The sequence below is a fragment of the Macrobrachium rosenbergii genome, chromosome 15 (genome assembly GCF_040412425.1).
Source record: "Macrobrachium rosenbergii isolate ZJJX-2024 chromosome 15, ASM4041242v1, whole genome shotgun sequence".
Lineage (NCBI taxonomy): Eukaryota > Metazoa > Arthropoda > Malacostraca > Decapoda > Palaemonidae > Macrobrachium > Macrobrachium rosenbergii.
In genome coordinates this window covers 58,062,830-58,077,758 of record NC_089755.1, presented here as the reverse complement: position 1 = coordinate 58,077,758, position 14,929 = coordinate 58,062,830, and the positions used below count along the sequence as shown (strand labels likewise).

At 38.0% G+C, this 14,929-nt stretch overlaps 1 protein-coding gene across 1 annotated transcript in view; it reads right to left on the bottom strand.

Annotated features, from left to right (window-relative positions):
- The window catches only part of LOC136846803 (thioester-containing protein 1 allele R1-like), an 80,878-nt gene that overhangs the window by 2,596 nt on the left and 63,353 nt on the right, over window positions 1-14,929 (bottom strand). The window contains 17 exon segments of the mRNA XM_067118057.1: window positions 89-210; window positions 608-787; window positions 1,370-1,455; window positions 2,090-2,265; window positions 2,695-2,844; window positions 3,503-3,648; window positions 3,651-3,698; window positions 4,072-4,252; window positions 5,023-5,072; window positions 5,075-5,241; window positions 5,969-6,108; window positions 6,228-6,346; window positions 7,052-7,190; window positions 8,566-8,726; window positions 9,441-9,627; window positions 10,383-10,500; window positions 11,833-12,121. Coding sequence (XP_066974158.1) covers window positions 89-210; window positions 608-787; window positions 1,370-1,455; window positions 2,090-2,265; window positions 2,695-2,844; window positions 3,503-3,648; window positions 3,651-3,698; window positions 4,072-4,252; window positions 5,023-5,072; window positions 5,075-5,241; window positions 5,969-6,108; window positions 6,228-6,346; window positions 7,052-7,190; window positions 8,566-8,726; window positions 9,441-9,627; window positions 10,383-10,500; window positions 11,833-12,121 — 2,459 coding nt within the window.

Sequence of the window (14,929 nt, the reverse complement as noted above, 5' to 3'; positions counted from 1 at the left end):
GGAAGTCTTGTAAAAATATTTAGCACAGCTGAACTCTAATTACCAATGTACTACGGCAAAATACGAGGTACCATCTGCCAATACGAACCTGTTGTTGTCTGTTCAGCTCAATTATCTGCTCCTGACACTGGCTGGGGTCACAATCGTCGAGGTCACAGATGTCACAGAGGGTTGCTGGCAAGGCTTTGTAGAATCGACGGGCTCTACGTGCTATGGGGTGAAAAGAGCGGAAAATTCCAGTGAATGCTCTCTGTGATAACTGGAAGTGTCGTTGGGTCACAGTGAGACCCGAAAGCGATTGGGTTAAGAGATGATTTAAAGATATGAATTACAAAAAGTAGTTCATTATGATGTTTTTGTTCTTAATTCGAACAAACTTAACTGTGTAGTTGCTTAAAAACTGAAAATTTTCCTCGATGTGTGGGACTGCTATTTATGAAGGGGCTGACAATTCTGATTTCTTCCTTTAATTAATAAACTAATTATTAAAAACAGGTAAAATATTGACCAACTTTAAGGTAAACTCGTGTCCATTTCCTAATTTTTGTGGAATATACTCTTGTGGAATTATATTACAGATACATCATATTTTTTTTAGAAGACTTACTGGTATCATAGTAATCATACACCACTACAGGAGAAGGTTTCTGGAAGGCCACTTTGTTGACGCGATAAGCAGCCACTGTTGGACAAACCTCGATCGCAGTCAGCTGGTCGAAGTAGACCAGAACTCCAGAATCGTCAGCTTTCTTCTCGACGAGCTTAACTCCTGTGTAGTCATAGAGACCTGCAAAGTAGATGGGTTTTATTAGTCCATGTTGAATCTTGCAAAACCTTTGGGCTATTTCTATGTCCAGTAGGTTGGGACCCTTTTAGTAGGACTGTTCATAGAGACCTGGAAAGTAGACAGGTTTTATTATTCCATGTTGAATCTTGCAAAACCTTTCGGCCATTTCTATGTTCAGTAGGTTGGGAGATCTTTTTAGTAGGCCTATGTTGGAGTTGTAGGCTGAATAACTAGCAGAATTTGACTCCCAAATATAGGCATATCATGTCTCAGGTAGCACAGGACACCAGAATCATTACAGTGTTTTGAAGAATATGGAAGAAAAACCGAGCAAAAAGACTAAGTCTCTAGACTAAGTCTCTACTTCAAAAAATTCATTTTCAGCTGTGATAAGTGTCCTACGGTGTCTCAGTGGCATATAAAAGTCTTGCAGGAATAAGAGAGCATGATGATCAAAGTAACTGATTACTAATTCATATTAATTTAGGTAAACACTCACACGCAAACATAGACCTTAATGTCATATACACAAACACTTATCAGGGTAAACAGACACATACATACACACACACAAACACTTACCAGGGATCAGATCATTATCAACTATGTATCCTGAAGGTAGGGATACGTCCATGACGGCCATGTTACTCGCGTTACCTCCAGTGTACCTGATAAATTAAACGTAAACGGCCTTAAATTTCATGAAAGATAATAAATTTAAATACAATAAAATAGAATGATTACAAAGGTTTATATACCAATTAAATTGGTATCAAAATTCTGAATTATTTCTTTAACTAGGTTGAGAGGATGGAGAGAGAGAGAGAGAGAGAGAGAGAGAGAGAGAGAGAGAGAGAGAGAGAGAGCCAGCTCAACAAAAGAGCCCGAGAGAGAGAGACCAGCCTCGGAGAAATAATAAAGAGAGAGAGAGAGAGAGAGAGAGAGAGAGAGAGAGAGAGAGAGAGAGAGAGAGAGAGAGAGAGAGAGAGAGGAGAGACAGAAAGAGAGAGAGAGAGAGACCTGCCAAGAGAAATAAAAGGAGAGAGAGAAAGAGAGAGAGAGAGAGAGAGAGAGAGAGAGAGAGAGAGACTGCCAATACTAGTAGAAATAAAAACTGGAAGAGAGAGAGAAGAGAGAGAGAGAAACAGAAAAGAGAAAATAAATGTCCAAACAGAGAGAGAGTTAAATACGACCTACGGAAACACAGAAGAAGAAATAAACATCCAGACCCTATTAGTTAAAGACAAGAACCGATCCCCACAAGGTATCCTGCGGGAGAAGAGAAGTCCTTCGAACACTCACCCGAGGCAGGAGGTCAACCGTAGGCGATTTGAGTCCGTTTCTGTGTCCAGCTGAGGATCTAAGGAGAAGGACGGTTTTGGGGCGGTCACGTGGACGTTGTAGTGGTACGTGACCTGGAGGACTGCGACGCCAGATCCGGATGCTGAGAGTTTGATGCTCTCAGTGTCTCCTGGGAGCTGGGAAGATGAGGTTTGTTGGTTAGGGATTATTATTATTATTATTATTATTATTATTATTATTATTATTATTATTATTATTATTATTATTCAGAGCATACAAAAGATTATATGGAACAAATAATATCATTATTATTATTCAAAATGTACAAGTGATTATATTGGGTAAATATCATTATAATTAATAATCATAATTATAATTATATTAAGCAATTATTATTATTATTATTATTATTATTATTATTATTATTATTATTATTATTATTATTATTATTATTATATGAAGCTAGCCCAAATGGATTCCCCACCAGCAAAACCAGATAAAAATCAATAACAAAGGCACCACAAATACACCCAAGAAAACATTACATTGCATCCCCATCATATACTGGAAACTGGAATCCTGGAATCCTGGAATCTTACACTTACTTCCAGACGCTGCAAGAGCATCGTGTTGTCTCTGGTGATCTGCAAGTTCTTGCCACGGGCGCCATAGATGAGCTGAATGTTCACTTGAGGATCGGAGGTGGACAGTTTAGCTGCCAGAGCTGCTAAAGCTGTCATTCCTACGACAGTGTCCTGGAAAAAAGGAAGTTATTTAACTGTTGGCGGTTCCAGAGAGCAATGAATGAATGGCGGTACAATATGCCGCTAAATTAAGACCTAGAATAATGAGATTAATTTAGCATGAGCCATTCCAGTTGTCAATCAATGAATGACAGCACAATATACCGCAAAACTGTCCTGGAAAAAATGAAGTTATTATACTGTTAGCGTTTCTGATGGGCAATGAATGACAATGAATGAATGAAAAAGTTTATCTTAATCAGAACAATATACCGGCAATATAAAATTATGTCCTGGAAAAAGTTTATCTTAGCGTCAGCGTTTTCCAGAAGGCAAATAATGAATGACGGTACAATATAACGCTGAATTATGTCCTGGAAAAAGTTTATCTTAGCGTCAGCGTTTTCCAGAGGGCAAATAATGAATGGCAGAACAGTATAACGCTAAATTATGACCTGGAAAAAGTTTATCTTAGCGTCAGCGTTTTCCAGAAGGCAAATAATGAATGACAGAACAATGTACCACTAAATTGTCCCGGAAAATGGAAGTTATTGTACCATGAGCTTTTCCAGTGGGGAGCAATGAATAAAAGACAATACAATATATACCACTAAAATTATGACAACAAATCACCCAAATGTTACCACAACCAAATGAACCAGTCAGTTACCTGTGTAGACTGGAAACCGCCATGCTGATTCCTCTGTTTAACAAGCCATTCCATGACTGGAAGGGCGTCTCTCGTGAGACCCCGGAGGATGTAGGTCAGAAGGGCGTAGCTCGTGGCTTCGACGTCGAGGGGCGTGACTCCCTGGAGGTCTCGATGGTCTTCGTAAGGGGTCCTGACCACCACCATTTCATTTCGTCTGGAGGCAGGATATTTGGATCAGAATGGGAGCCTACAGAAGGCTAGTACTGGTTTTATTATTATTATTATTTATTTTTTTTTCTGTAGGTAGAAGATCCTCTTTCATACAAGTATATTATTATTTAATATTATTATTATCAATTTATGGCCCTTCAGTAGGTAAATACTGGTTTATTTATGTGACATTATTATTATTATTATTATTATTATTATTATTATTATTATTATTATTATTATTATTATTGTAGTAGTAGTTGCTTCTCCTATTATTATTCTTACAGAACCAACTGGTCGTAAATAATAAATAAATCAAGGCAAATCAACATCCAGGTAAACACATGCACCAAAAACAACACGATTAACAATCTCACCTTCGACCTGCGCCTTGGCCTCCATCTTATAAAAGGCCGAGTCCCTGAGTGGGTGGTCAGTCAGGTGAAGGGCGTAGGTGGTTATGGACAAGCTGTAGACGTCTTCCACGACCTCCAAATTCGTCGCCAAGAAATCGACGGCTCTGTTGATGATGTTGCGTGTTTTGGCGTTGGGAGGCTTCTGAAATGGGTGAGAAAAATTAAAAATTGCAAAATCACTTGAAGTAATAAGCCTGTATGTGATGATTTCATGAAATTTAGCAAGTCAAAAGCACTGTATGGGTACTGTAGGCTGTTCTGTCCCTAAAATGGGAAAGTGCAGTTTAAATGTTCGAAATTGAGATATGTCACCTACTGGGCTCGTGAAACACTAATACACAAGTTACTGCAGTTTCAGAATGATTCTTCAAGGCCTTATTTAGGAGGTCCCATTTGCAGTTTCTGCAAAATCAGTAGTATGGCAAGGGAAAACTGCAGCATCTACCATTTTTTCTGTTTTGTATTTTTGCAGATACTGCAGTCTTCTGTTTTAGGGCAGTATTCAGTCATGAAGACTGAAAAGAAGTTGGACTGGTTGAACAGCAAGAAAGAGAGAGCCAGAAACTAAGAGAGATGAAATACAAGAATCTAAAGATGGACTTGGAGGAAGCCCTAAGTTGCACAAAGAAGTAATATTTGGAGAGGTTGGACAGCAAGACTGAAGAAACGAAGGTGGAATGAAGGTAAAGCAAAATTCTTAAAAAACAGGTCGGCCAGGGGCCTTAGAGACGCTTGCAAACATCCTTTAGTAACACCTACAGTGCACCACGTGAGGATGTTTTGACGACAGTACCCCGCTGCCTCGGTAATATATACAATAACCCAAACACTTCAACAGCAGTTTTATATATTTCAGACATTACTTCGATGATGGATTTTAAAGTCGGAAATTTCCTTCCAAAACCGACTGACCTGTGCACCCATGATGGATATGAGAACGAAGGCGGTGAGAGGAACCCCTGGGATGCTCCTCCTTGAATGGCCTCGTTATTGATGGTTCCTACTTCCTTGAAACTTCCGTCCACTTCCTGGTGGTCGACCAACCAATCGACGGCCTCGTCGATTATTTCCCGCTCGATGTCGATGTGGCGCGAAGCGTCGGACAGAGATTTGGCGACGAAAGCTGTCAGCCTGGAAAGAAAGTTGTTCAGTTACAGGTCGATTCTCATCTGTTTTGGTCTGAGCTCCTTTAATGCTTGAAACCTTGAGCGCGCAGGCTTCCTAGGTAACTTGGCCATAGGTCTAGTAACTATCTTTTAATTTCTTTATGTTAAATGGGTCTTTGATTTCCTTTTGAATGCACAACGAAGAGGAATTTCAGTCCCAAGATGGTTTTGTTCCGTTATCTTATCCAGTCTAATGTACACCAAACTGTCTTAACTAATAGGCATTGAATTGAGCCTTTTCAAACCACATTAGTCTAATTACAGTAAGTAGCATCCAGGGGCCGTATACCTTTGCCAACATAAACTGAAAAAGAAATACACACATTCATACACAAGAACACACACACACACACTGAATCAGGAGCCATATTCAAAATCATATAAAATTTATATTAACCTCCTCTGGCCTTACTTCCTGTTCCTCAACAGAAATCCATTGAAACCCACCGATAACTTTTTTAAGGTACTTCTTGTTGAGAGAGAGAGAGAGAGAGAGAGAGAGAGAGAGAGAGAGAGAGAGAGAGAGAGAGAGAGAGAGAGAGAGAGAGAGAGAGAGAGAATTCTCTTACCAAGTACTTCCAGATTCAGAAGACTGACAGTTACAATATGTGGACATAAAATAAGGAGAGAGAGAGAGAGAGAGAGAGAGAGAGAGAGAGAGAGAGAGAGAGAGAGAGAGAGATGAGCCTTACCAAGTACTTCCAGAATCGTCTCTGCTGCCGAAGGCACTGAACGAACCGTCTGGATGCCTGAAGGAGAGCTGCTGTTGGTACCCAGTTTCCAGGTGGCGTTTGGCGCGACCCTGCATGGCCTCGCTCAGCTGGTTTTTGTTCTGGAATAATAATAATAATAATAATAATAATAATAATAATAATAATAATAATAATAATAATAAAATTTTTTAATCTTTTGCATAAAAATAATAATAACAGAATTAGCTCAAAAGCTTACCTTGAGGTACTCCATAAGGACAATGTTGGACACCATCTTTGCCATATTCTGCTCTCCACAGCCAGTGGGCAGCTCCAGCAAGCTTTCGAGATTGGTAACCGCTGGGCCTAATATATCACCTATAAAAAAGGATTAAAATAATCAGGCAAAAGTAATTAATCATAATTTGGTAAATTAGGTGAAATTTTTTTTTAGAAGTTCAAGGTTATTGCTGTCTTCAAGATTCTGACCTAGCTGTCAATCAGGTTGTTTGGTTGTAATATTTTGTTATATATCTGTGACCTCTTACACACTTTATGTATCTAGTTCCAGCAATAATGCATTAATTATTATTTAAAAAATTTTTAACCATAAAAAGTATTAATTCTAAAGATACGACAGAAAACATTATCATCATGTTAATTACAGGGTAAGCAAATGACGTAAAAATATGTAACAAAATTTCTTATAGATTAAAGCAATGCGCGTCTGGTCTCCATTTGGCCAGTCTGGAGTCGACCCTGTCTTTTGCATTTATTTATTTAATTATTTTATTTATCTGTTTACTTATTCACTCACTAATTCATTCATTCATTCATTCTTTATTCATTTATCTATTTGTTTGTTTATTTATGTATATATTTTTTTCATTTGTTTTTATCTATTTATCTACTTATTAATTAGACAATTCATAAATTATTAATTAACTTACTAATTAATTCATTTACTCATTTCATTTTTTCTCTGCTAAAATATAAAGACTTCAAGAAAGCTTTTCTATCAGCATCGTTGAGGCTCTATAGACAGCATCTCATAAAAAAAAAAAAAACTGAACGCTTACTTACCAATGACAGAGACAGCAATAGCCCGAGAGTCATTCACAATATTGGGTGGCATAGTCACGTTGATTGTGGTGCTGAAGGACGACTTGCTTCTCAAATCCAGCAACACGGGTTTGTTCACAGTCACCCTGGAGCCTTCAGGCTGGAGTGAGGGGAAAGATTGTTCAGAGTATTGCATAAGTTAATTTTAAAATCTATATTATTACGTATAGAGTATGAGCTGGAAGTGGCTAGGCCGTATGTATAGATGACAGGGAATAGCACGAGATACACCAAGGTAGGTTGCCTTTGGTAGAAGGGGTAGACGTGGTTAAAGACGGGGTGGGTTGCCCTTGGTAGAAGAGGTAGAGGTAGGCCAAAGGAGACGTGGTTGAGGACAATGTGGAGGGAAGCAGGAGACGAGTGTTTGGGGCGGGGGGTTCTTGAGGAGTTAGCCCAAGACAGAATGTGGTGGGTGAGTCCATCGAGACCCTATGCATCCCCGTGAGTGCCACAGCGAATGATTGATTGATATTATTACGTATAATTCGTCCCGTGGGTACCACAGGAAATGACTGATTGATTGATTGATATTATTACGTATAATTCGTTCCGTGGGTGCCACCGGAAATGATTGATTAACTGATTGATATTACTACGTATAATTCGTCCCTAGTTTGACGAACTTGCGTAAGCTACTTTTTCCCTCATTCTGAGAAAATGGCCTTCTAAGATTTTTTATATCATTCAGGGCTTCTAATTGGCTCATCCTTTTGAGGAAATTTGCTTGGAAAATGTAGCAACGCGGACAGCTGAAGTTTTGTTGTGTTGCAGAGTATAAAAAAACTGACACTGGCTGGAAAACTCAAAACTTTAAAAAAAAAAAAAAAAAAGGGATATTCCAGTTCTTCAAAACCAAGGACGAAAACTGACCTGTTTTGTAAGTATTACAGACATGAAATTATTGTCGTCTAGATACTGGTTAATTTATAGCAACGTTGCTAAGAAAAACTTGTAAGTTAAAATACAAAATTGGCAAGATGCCGATTTTAAGGGATATATTCCATCAGTTAAGTATCTAAGGCGTTATATGGTCCTTTAGACAGGCTGCCATTGAAATAGTACAGGTACTAAAATTTCATAAAAATGGAGGGAATTTTATACTATTTTAGCTAATAATTGCTCTCAATAAAAAGCTTAGCAAATGAATTATTAGACGAAGAAGTTTTGCAAAAAAAAGTTTCTCATAGATTGCGTTGCATTCTACCATGAACAAAATATGTTCAGTTAAATTAATTGCCACCGGCTTGATACATACATGAGATGTTTAATTATCTTACGTACTTATTCATCCCAGCATCTGGCAGCTTTAATTAGAAACATCATCACGATTAATTATCTTAAGTCATTATAACTTTCCACACTTCTTGAATTTAACTAACCATTCGTAGCTGCTAAAGAATGCTAACGTCATTACACGAACATCTTTCTTAACAACATCTGCAAACAACAAACAACAGATATCACAGCTCGATTACCTTGACCAACAAATGCTTGGAAACGATATCAACAGCCGATCCTGAAGACGCCGTGACCTTGATTTCGATATTGCCCAAAACTTGAGGGACGATCATGAAACTGACGGGCGCTCCGCTTCCGGATGGTACACTCACTTCTCGCGTCTTGCTAGAGGATGGAGCTGTGATGGAAGGAGTAGTCATGTTTACTATCACGAGGCGAATGGTCCTTCTTCTATAAATCTGGTAATGCTAGTTCAGGTTATTTCATCTTTGTTTCTTACGCTAAGCAGAGTTGCTGGAACTTGAAACTTTCTTGTATATTTTCAGCATTCTTGCACAACTGTAAGTTATATCAGATCGAGCTTTCTGAATTGGGAGAGTTACTTGAACTTACATCTTTTATCAATAAACTCAGCAAAGCTGCTAATCTTACAACTTCCTTCAATTTTTACGTCATTCTGATACAGCTCTGACACACTTACATTTCTCTTTAAATTGGCAAGGTGACTGCAGCATAACACTTTCATCCACAATCTCATACAAGTTGTTGCAACTTAGAACAACTTTCCTGAGCAAATTTACTTGCAAATTGCAACTTCCTTCCATCTTTCCAACATTCTATAAAACATTTTTACAAAAACAGAGCAAAGCTACACCATATCAACTCATTTCTCAGTCACCTGGCAACACCACTCAAACTTCCATCTCCAACAAATTTCTGCAACTTACAACTTTCCTGAGCAAATCCTGCTGCAACAACTTCCTTCCATCTTCCCAACATTCTATACAACATTCTTACACAAACAGAGAAAAGCTACATCAGATCGACTCATTTCTCAATGACCTGACAAAACCACTCCAACGTCCAGCTTAACCAGATTTCTGCAACTTACAACTCTCCTCAATCTCGTTGACGAAATCGGCAAAGAGGAAGTCCCCTGTGTTGTCCAGCGTGACTCCTGCGATGATGTCACTTTCCTCGTAGTTGAAGATGATCATTTCCACGGCCACGGCCTCCCCTCGCTGGACTCCATTCTCTGGCAAGTGTAAGGACGCGAAGAACGGGCGGAAGACTTGCAGCTGTTTGGGAGACAGAAGGGTTTAGTAAAACTGTTAGGGAGACAAAGGGTTTAGTAAAAACTGTTTGGGAGACAAAGGGTTTAACGAAAACTGTTTGGGAGACAAAGGGTTTAGCAAAGGGTTTAAAACTGTTTGGGAGACAAAGGGTTTCATGAAAACTGTTTGGGAGACAAAGGGTTTAGCAAAACTGTTTGAGAGACAAAAGGTTGAGCAAAAACTGTTTGGGAGACAAATGATTTAGCGAAAAATGTTTGGGAGACAAAAAGGTTTAGTTAGAACTCTTTGAGAGACTGTTTAGTAAAAACTGTTTGGGAGACAGAGGGTTTAGCAAAAACTGTTTGAGAGACAGATGTTTTAGTAAAAACTGTCTGGGAGACAGAGGGTTTAGCAAAAACTGTCTGGGAGACAGAGGTCTCATTTCAGCAAAAACATGTTCTTCTGGCTCGGTTACTTTCATCAGTAGACAACTGCCATCACCATTAAAAGCAAAATTTAATCAAGCACTTACTGGGAGTTTTAACATTGATGATTTGTAATTATTTTTATTTTTGTTGTAGGTGTTTATGTATTTAATTAATGATAACATTTTGCCATATTATTATTATTATTATTATTAAAACCTTGGTACATTATTATTGCACATGATAATGAATTGAAACAAAGTATGTCATTATTATTATTATTATTATTATTATTATTATTATTATTATTATTATTACTATTATTATTATTATTCGCAAAGAACGTAACCTCACCTTGGCAGAGCGCTGTGAGACTCCGAGCCCAAACAGATCGTCGACTGCAAAGGCAGAGACGATGTATGACGTAATAGCATCGGGAGCCTTCTCACGCAACGTCACCACACCGTTGAACCTGGATGGCAGAAGCGGATGAGTAAAAGGTCTAAAAACCATCTCATTTCTTTCGTTTATGTTGTCAATATGATTAAAACAATTGATGTAAACTTCTGAGTATCTAAAGGACTTATATTTATGTTCTTTTCTTTCTTCGATGTTGTCAATATGATTAAACTTCTGAGTATCTAAAGGACTCATATTTATCTTCTTTTCTCTTTCGTGAATGTTGTCAATATGATTAAAACAATTGATACAGACTTCTGAGTATCTTCATAACTTTTTACTTTATTCGAATATTTAGTAGTAAAGGCAAGTTTCTTTTTATATATATTTCACATTTCTTAACTAAATTTCCAATCTTGGAACTTGGGAACTCATAAAATGAAGATTACAGTGAAATTAATGTTTTTGACTAAAAAAAAAGTGATTAGTAATAGACTAAGAACTATTTATGAGGCTTCATTTTTGCTAATATTTCTAACTAATTATTTATTAGCTAATTACCTGTGAGAGTAAACATATTTCAGTAATTCCCACACTAAGAAATTGAGTAGAAAAACTGAAACTTAAAACTAAAGATGCTAAAATTAACAAAGAAGAGACAAAAGTAAAACAGTTCATGCAGAGAAACCGATATATATCTGAACATGCAAAGAAAAAATAGGAAAACATAAAACTTATGCATTAGAAAAACCTCTACATGCACTGATCATGTTGTCAACATCCACACTCCTTGATCAAGGTAGTTTTCCTAAAAAACTATTCTTTGTTCTTTATTGGTAGACTCAGCCTATTACACCAATCACAAAGCCTAAGTCCGTAACACGACCTTGATGACACAAACTTAAGACACATACAAATCTTCATCAAATCATCTCAACTCTCAGTGTCATTTGCACACACTACTGTAGGTTCTTCGTGTCACGACACCTCTAAAAAAAAATATTTTGATCCTCTGGTTCACGAACCCCACGCATTTATATTGTTAGTCAAGCATAAACATTTCACTTTATTTTCCCGTGAGGCTTTACACCTTAACCAAAATCATGGGTTAGCAGGAAACAGAAAATGATAATTATAAAATAAAAAAATATTAAGTACAATGATATTTAAATGAATAAATATAAAATGAATAAAAAGCTATACGTGTGCAGCATTTCACAGAGCTAATGTCTAGAGTTTTTTCAGCTAATGGTAGCTATTATTACAAAAAAGGCTGAAAAAAATACAAAAACTGGCCTATAACAAGCATATGCATCTAAGGGCAGCACTGTGTTAGGAGAAGCATCCAAAACAATAAAGGGTCATTTGACAAAAACGCATTCTCAAACACTCAAACTCAACCCACTTGGTCTGGGTGTTTTTGAACAGCCACGTGGGCGGCACTGCCTCGTGCAGGTAAAGCCTTGGGCGGCTATCAGGGGGCGGCGGGAGGAAGGAGAAGGCGTAAGGCCCTGCCAGGGGCGGTCTGGTAGGGGCGCGGTAGGCCACGCCCGGCCCCAGATCAGGACGCAACGTGGAGACACCTACGGGAGCGAACTCTCTTCCGAAGGAGGCGTTGATGGCGTTGGGGCGGTCGAAAGGATCGAACTGGGAGCCGTCGACGGGTCCTTCTCCGGCAGGAATGAATCTGGACACTGTTGGTTTCCACACACACACACAGGTTTAGTGGACACGCACACATATTATGCACGCGCCAGATGAAAGGTATAAGCATTCGATAGCATAAACTTTCACTTTGGTTAATATTTTGTCAGTCGATGCAGTGGGAAACTGGAATATCATATGATTTGAAATCTGTCTTTTTCAGTGATATTTCATCACCTTGTCGCTAGTTACACAGTTACAGAGACCATACATATGGGACTGAAGACTGGAAATATATGTAATTATACAAAATACCTTCTCTCATCATCGTGTTATATGCTAGAGAAAACATACTTTCACTATGAATCAGCCTAGACTAAATTTTGTCCGCAAATTTCCCGAAAGAACCTTACTTCGAACTTTATTCTCGTAAATTGTCAGTTGTTACTGATACATTTTTTCTAAATACAAGCATCTTGTTGATGTAAATGAGTCCATATATGTCAGACATGTGAATAACCAGTGATATTATGGAAAATATAACTTTACATAAAAATATGATCTGTCAGACTAGTGTCATACAAACTGATTTCAATATCATGGAGTCTCAGACAACAAAAACAGCTTACAAATCGTGACACTGTCGTGAAAATATTCCATCACCTTACATACAACGTCTGCAACTGCAATCAAAAGTCAGTGGAGCAATCAGACACATCAACCCAAAAATATAATTAAGTGGAATTTTCACGAGACCAGAGCCGGTTATAATTATGATAGAATGTCAGATAGGTGACCACTGTCATACTTAACACTACACCGGTGTTAAAATCGAACCAGACCAACGTTACCAAGTAAATACAGTAAGATAAAGTCATGCAAATCAGCGTAAGATAAGTCTTTGGCAACCCAACCACGGTAGAGGTGTCACATGCACAAATTGCTAGATAATTAGTGTAAGCGTGTGAAGTCCAGTAGGAGAAATATAGCACATTTGGTCGCACTGTCCTCTTTATTTTAAACATACACCTGCAATTCATTATCCTACACGTTTATATTTAAGGTCCACTCAAATCAAGGGTACAATGAACTCGTGATAACTCCCAAATGGCACTTTGAAAAAGGTATGGTCATGTTGTAAAGAATTGGTAAAAACTGTACACTTTCAACTACTCAAGTCAGTTACTTCCTACATTCTTTGAATCTCACGACTTACTTCAATGAAGAGGCCAGTTTTTCAGTCAATGCACAAGAATGAAAAAGGTCATGAAAAAGGTCATTTCTATCGCCAGAGCCAAGGAGGGACAGAATATAATTTAAAACAACACCAGCCGCAAGCAGGGGTGTGTGTGTGTGTATATATATCCCGGAACTTGACCTAAACTGTACCCAGAGTCTGCCGATGTAAACACCCAAGTCTCCGGGAACTTAGTCCTCGCTACTGGTTGCTGTGGGCCGAGAGTCGCTGGTTCTACCCTGGATTCCATAGCTCTCAAGTCTCGAGGATCGTCCATTGCCATCCGGTAGAACACTAATTGTTACCGGGTGAAGGGTGAGGGTGAGGGGGAGGGGGTTAGTTGAGGTATAAATCATAGCATTTTCACTGTGACATCATCATCAACAATATCAGCATCCTAATGACTGCTTCTCTCGTGAAGCACTCTCGTTAGTAAAGCATCAAACACAAGCATCATCTACACTGCTTGGCTTCTCTGTAGCATGCACGGGGCTGTTAGATACGAAAGCTTGTTTGGATGCAGACAAAACCTCGTGTCTCGAAGTGTTAATCTATCCTCTGACTTCGTCAGCGGAAGCACAAACGTCAGCAAAACGTTAAAAAGAAAACGAAAAAGCATAGATCCACCATCTTTTACGTGGCCAGCACACAGCGGGGGATTATGATCTGCGTTGAAGCGTGTTATCTGGCCAAAGTGATTTCTGACATCACCTGATATTTGCCTCTTAAGTGTAGCATATTCGAAAAGTTAGAAGCATTTGCAAAACAAATCATTAGTAGCAAAGATGGTAGCATGTGTAAAACTTATGATTATATCTTTACAGTGTTAGAAACTTGATTAAAATGTGGTTTAGTGCTTTTGTCTCATGCTACATAGTCGAGAGTCAGAGTGACGTCAACATTTTTAAAGTATCAGACCATTTTATTTGTTGCTGCACTGTGCATTCTAGACTAATGGCCCATGAATAAGAGTATATAAAAGATAATAATGCTTACAGTACAATTTCTCTTTCCTTTGAAACTGTTTAGGGGACACGAATAAAACAGTATCAATTCAGCACAATTAATTTCTCATCTGCATTGTCTTTCTTATTCTGTTGTCAATAATGTGCAACATAGGAAAAGATTTTAATTTCGAAATATCTTTCTTCAGAATGTCAGCAGATAAAGATTTAACAGAAAATTATACCTCAAATACAGTTGTCATCAAGTTGTCATTTAACGAGCAAATGATTATGTATTCATGTTTATGGTAAGAAAAAATTCTGATAATGTTAGCATCGTTTAAAACTTTACTGCGACACTGATAAAACTGTATTCTTAGTTCACCACTGTCCATATGATGTCCAGGACAAATAGAATATTTCAGTGTGGATATAATCATAATTAGAGATCATAATTTAAACATTTAAGACATTAATAAGGAAAATTTTGGGCAACTAAAAGGAACCATATATCTAATTGCTAACAAATGAATAAAAATGGGTAGTTTATGCAGTTGACTAATACAAGGATCTGGTGATTTTAGACTTAGTTCTATTTTAAATCTTTTTTACCTGTGACAAAGCTAAGTTTGAATTAAACTTCTTACAGGACAGCCCAACGACTGGAGATTAAATTC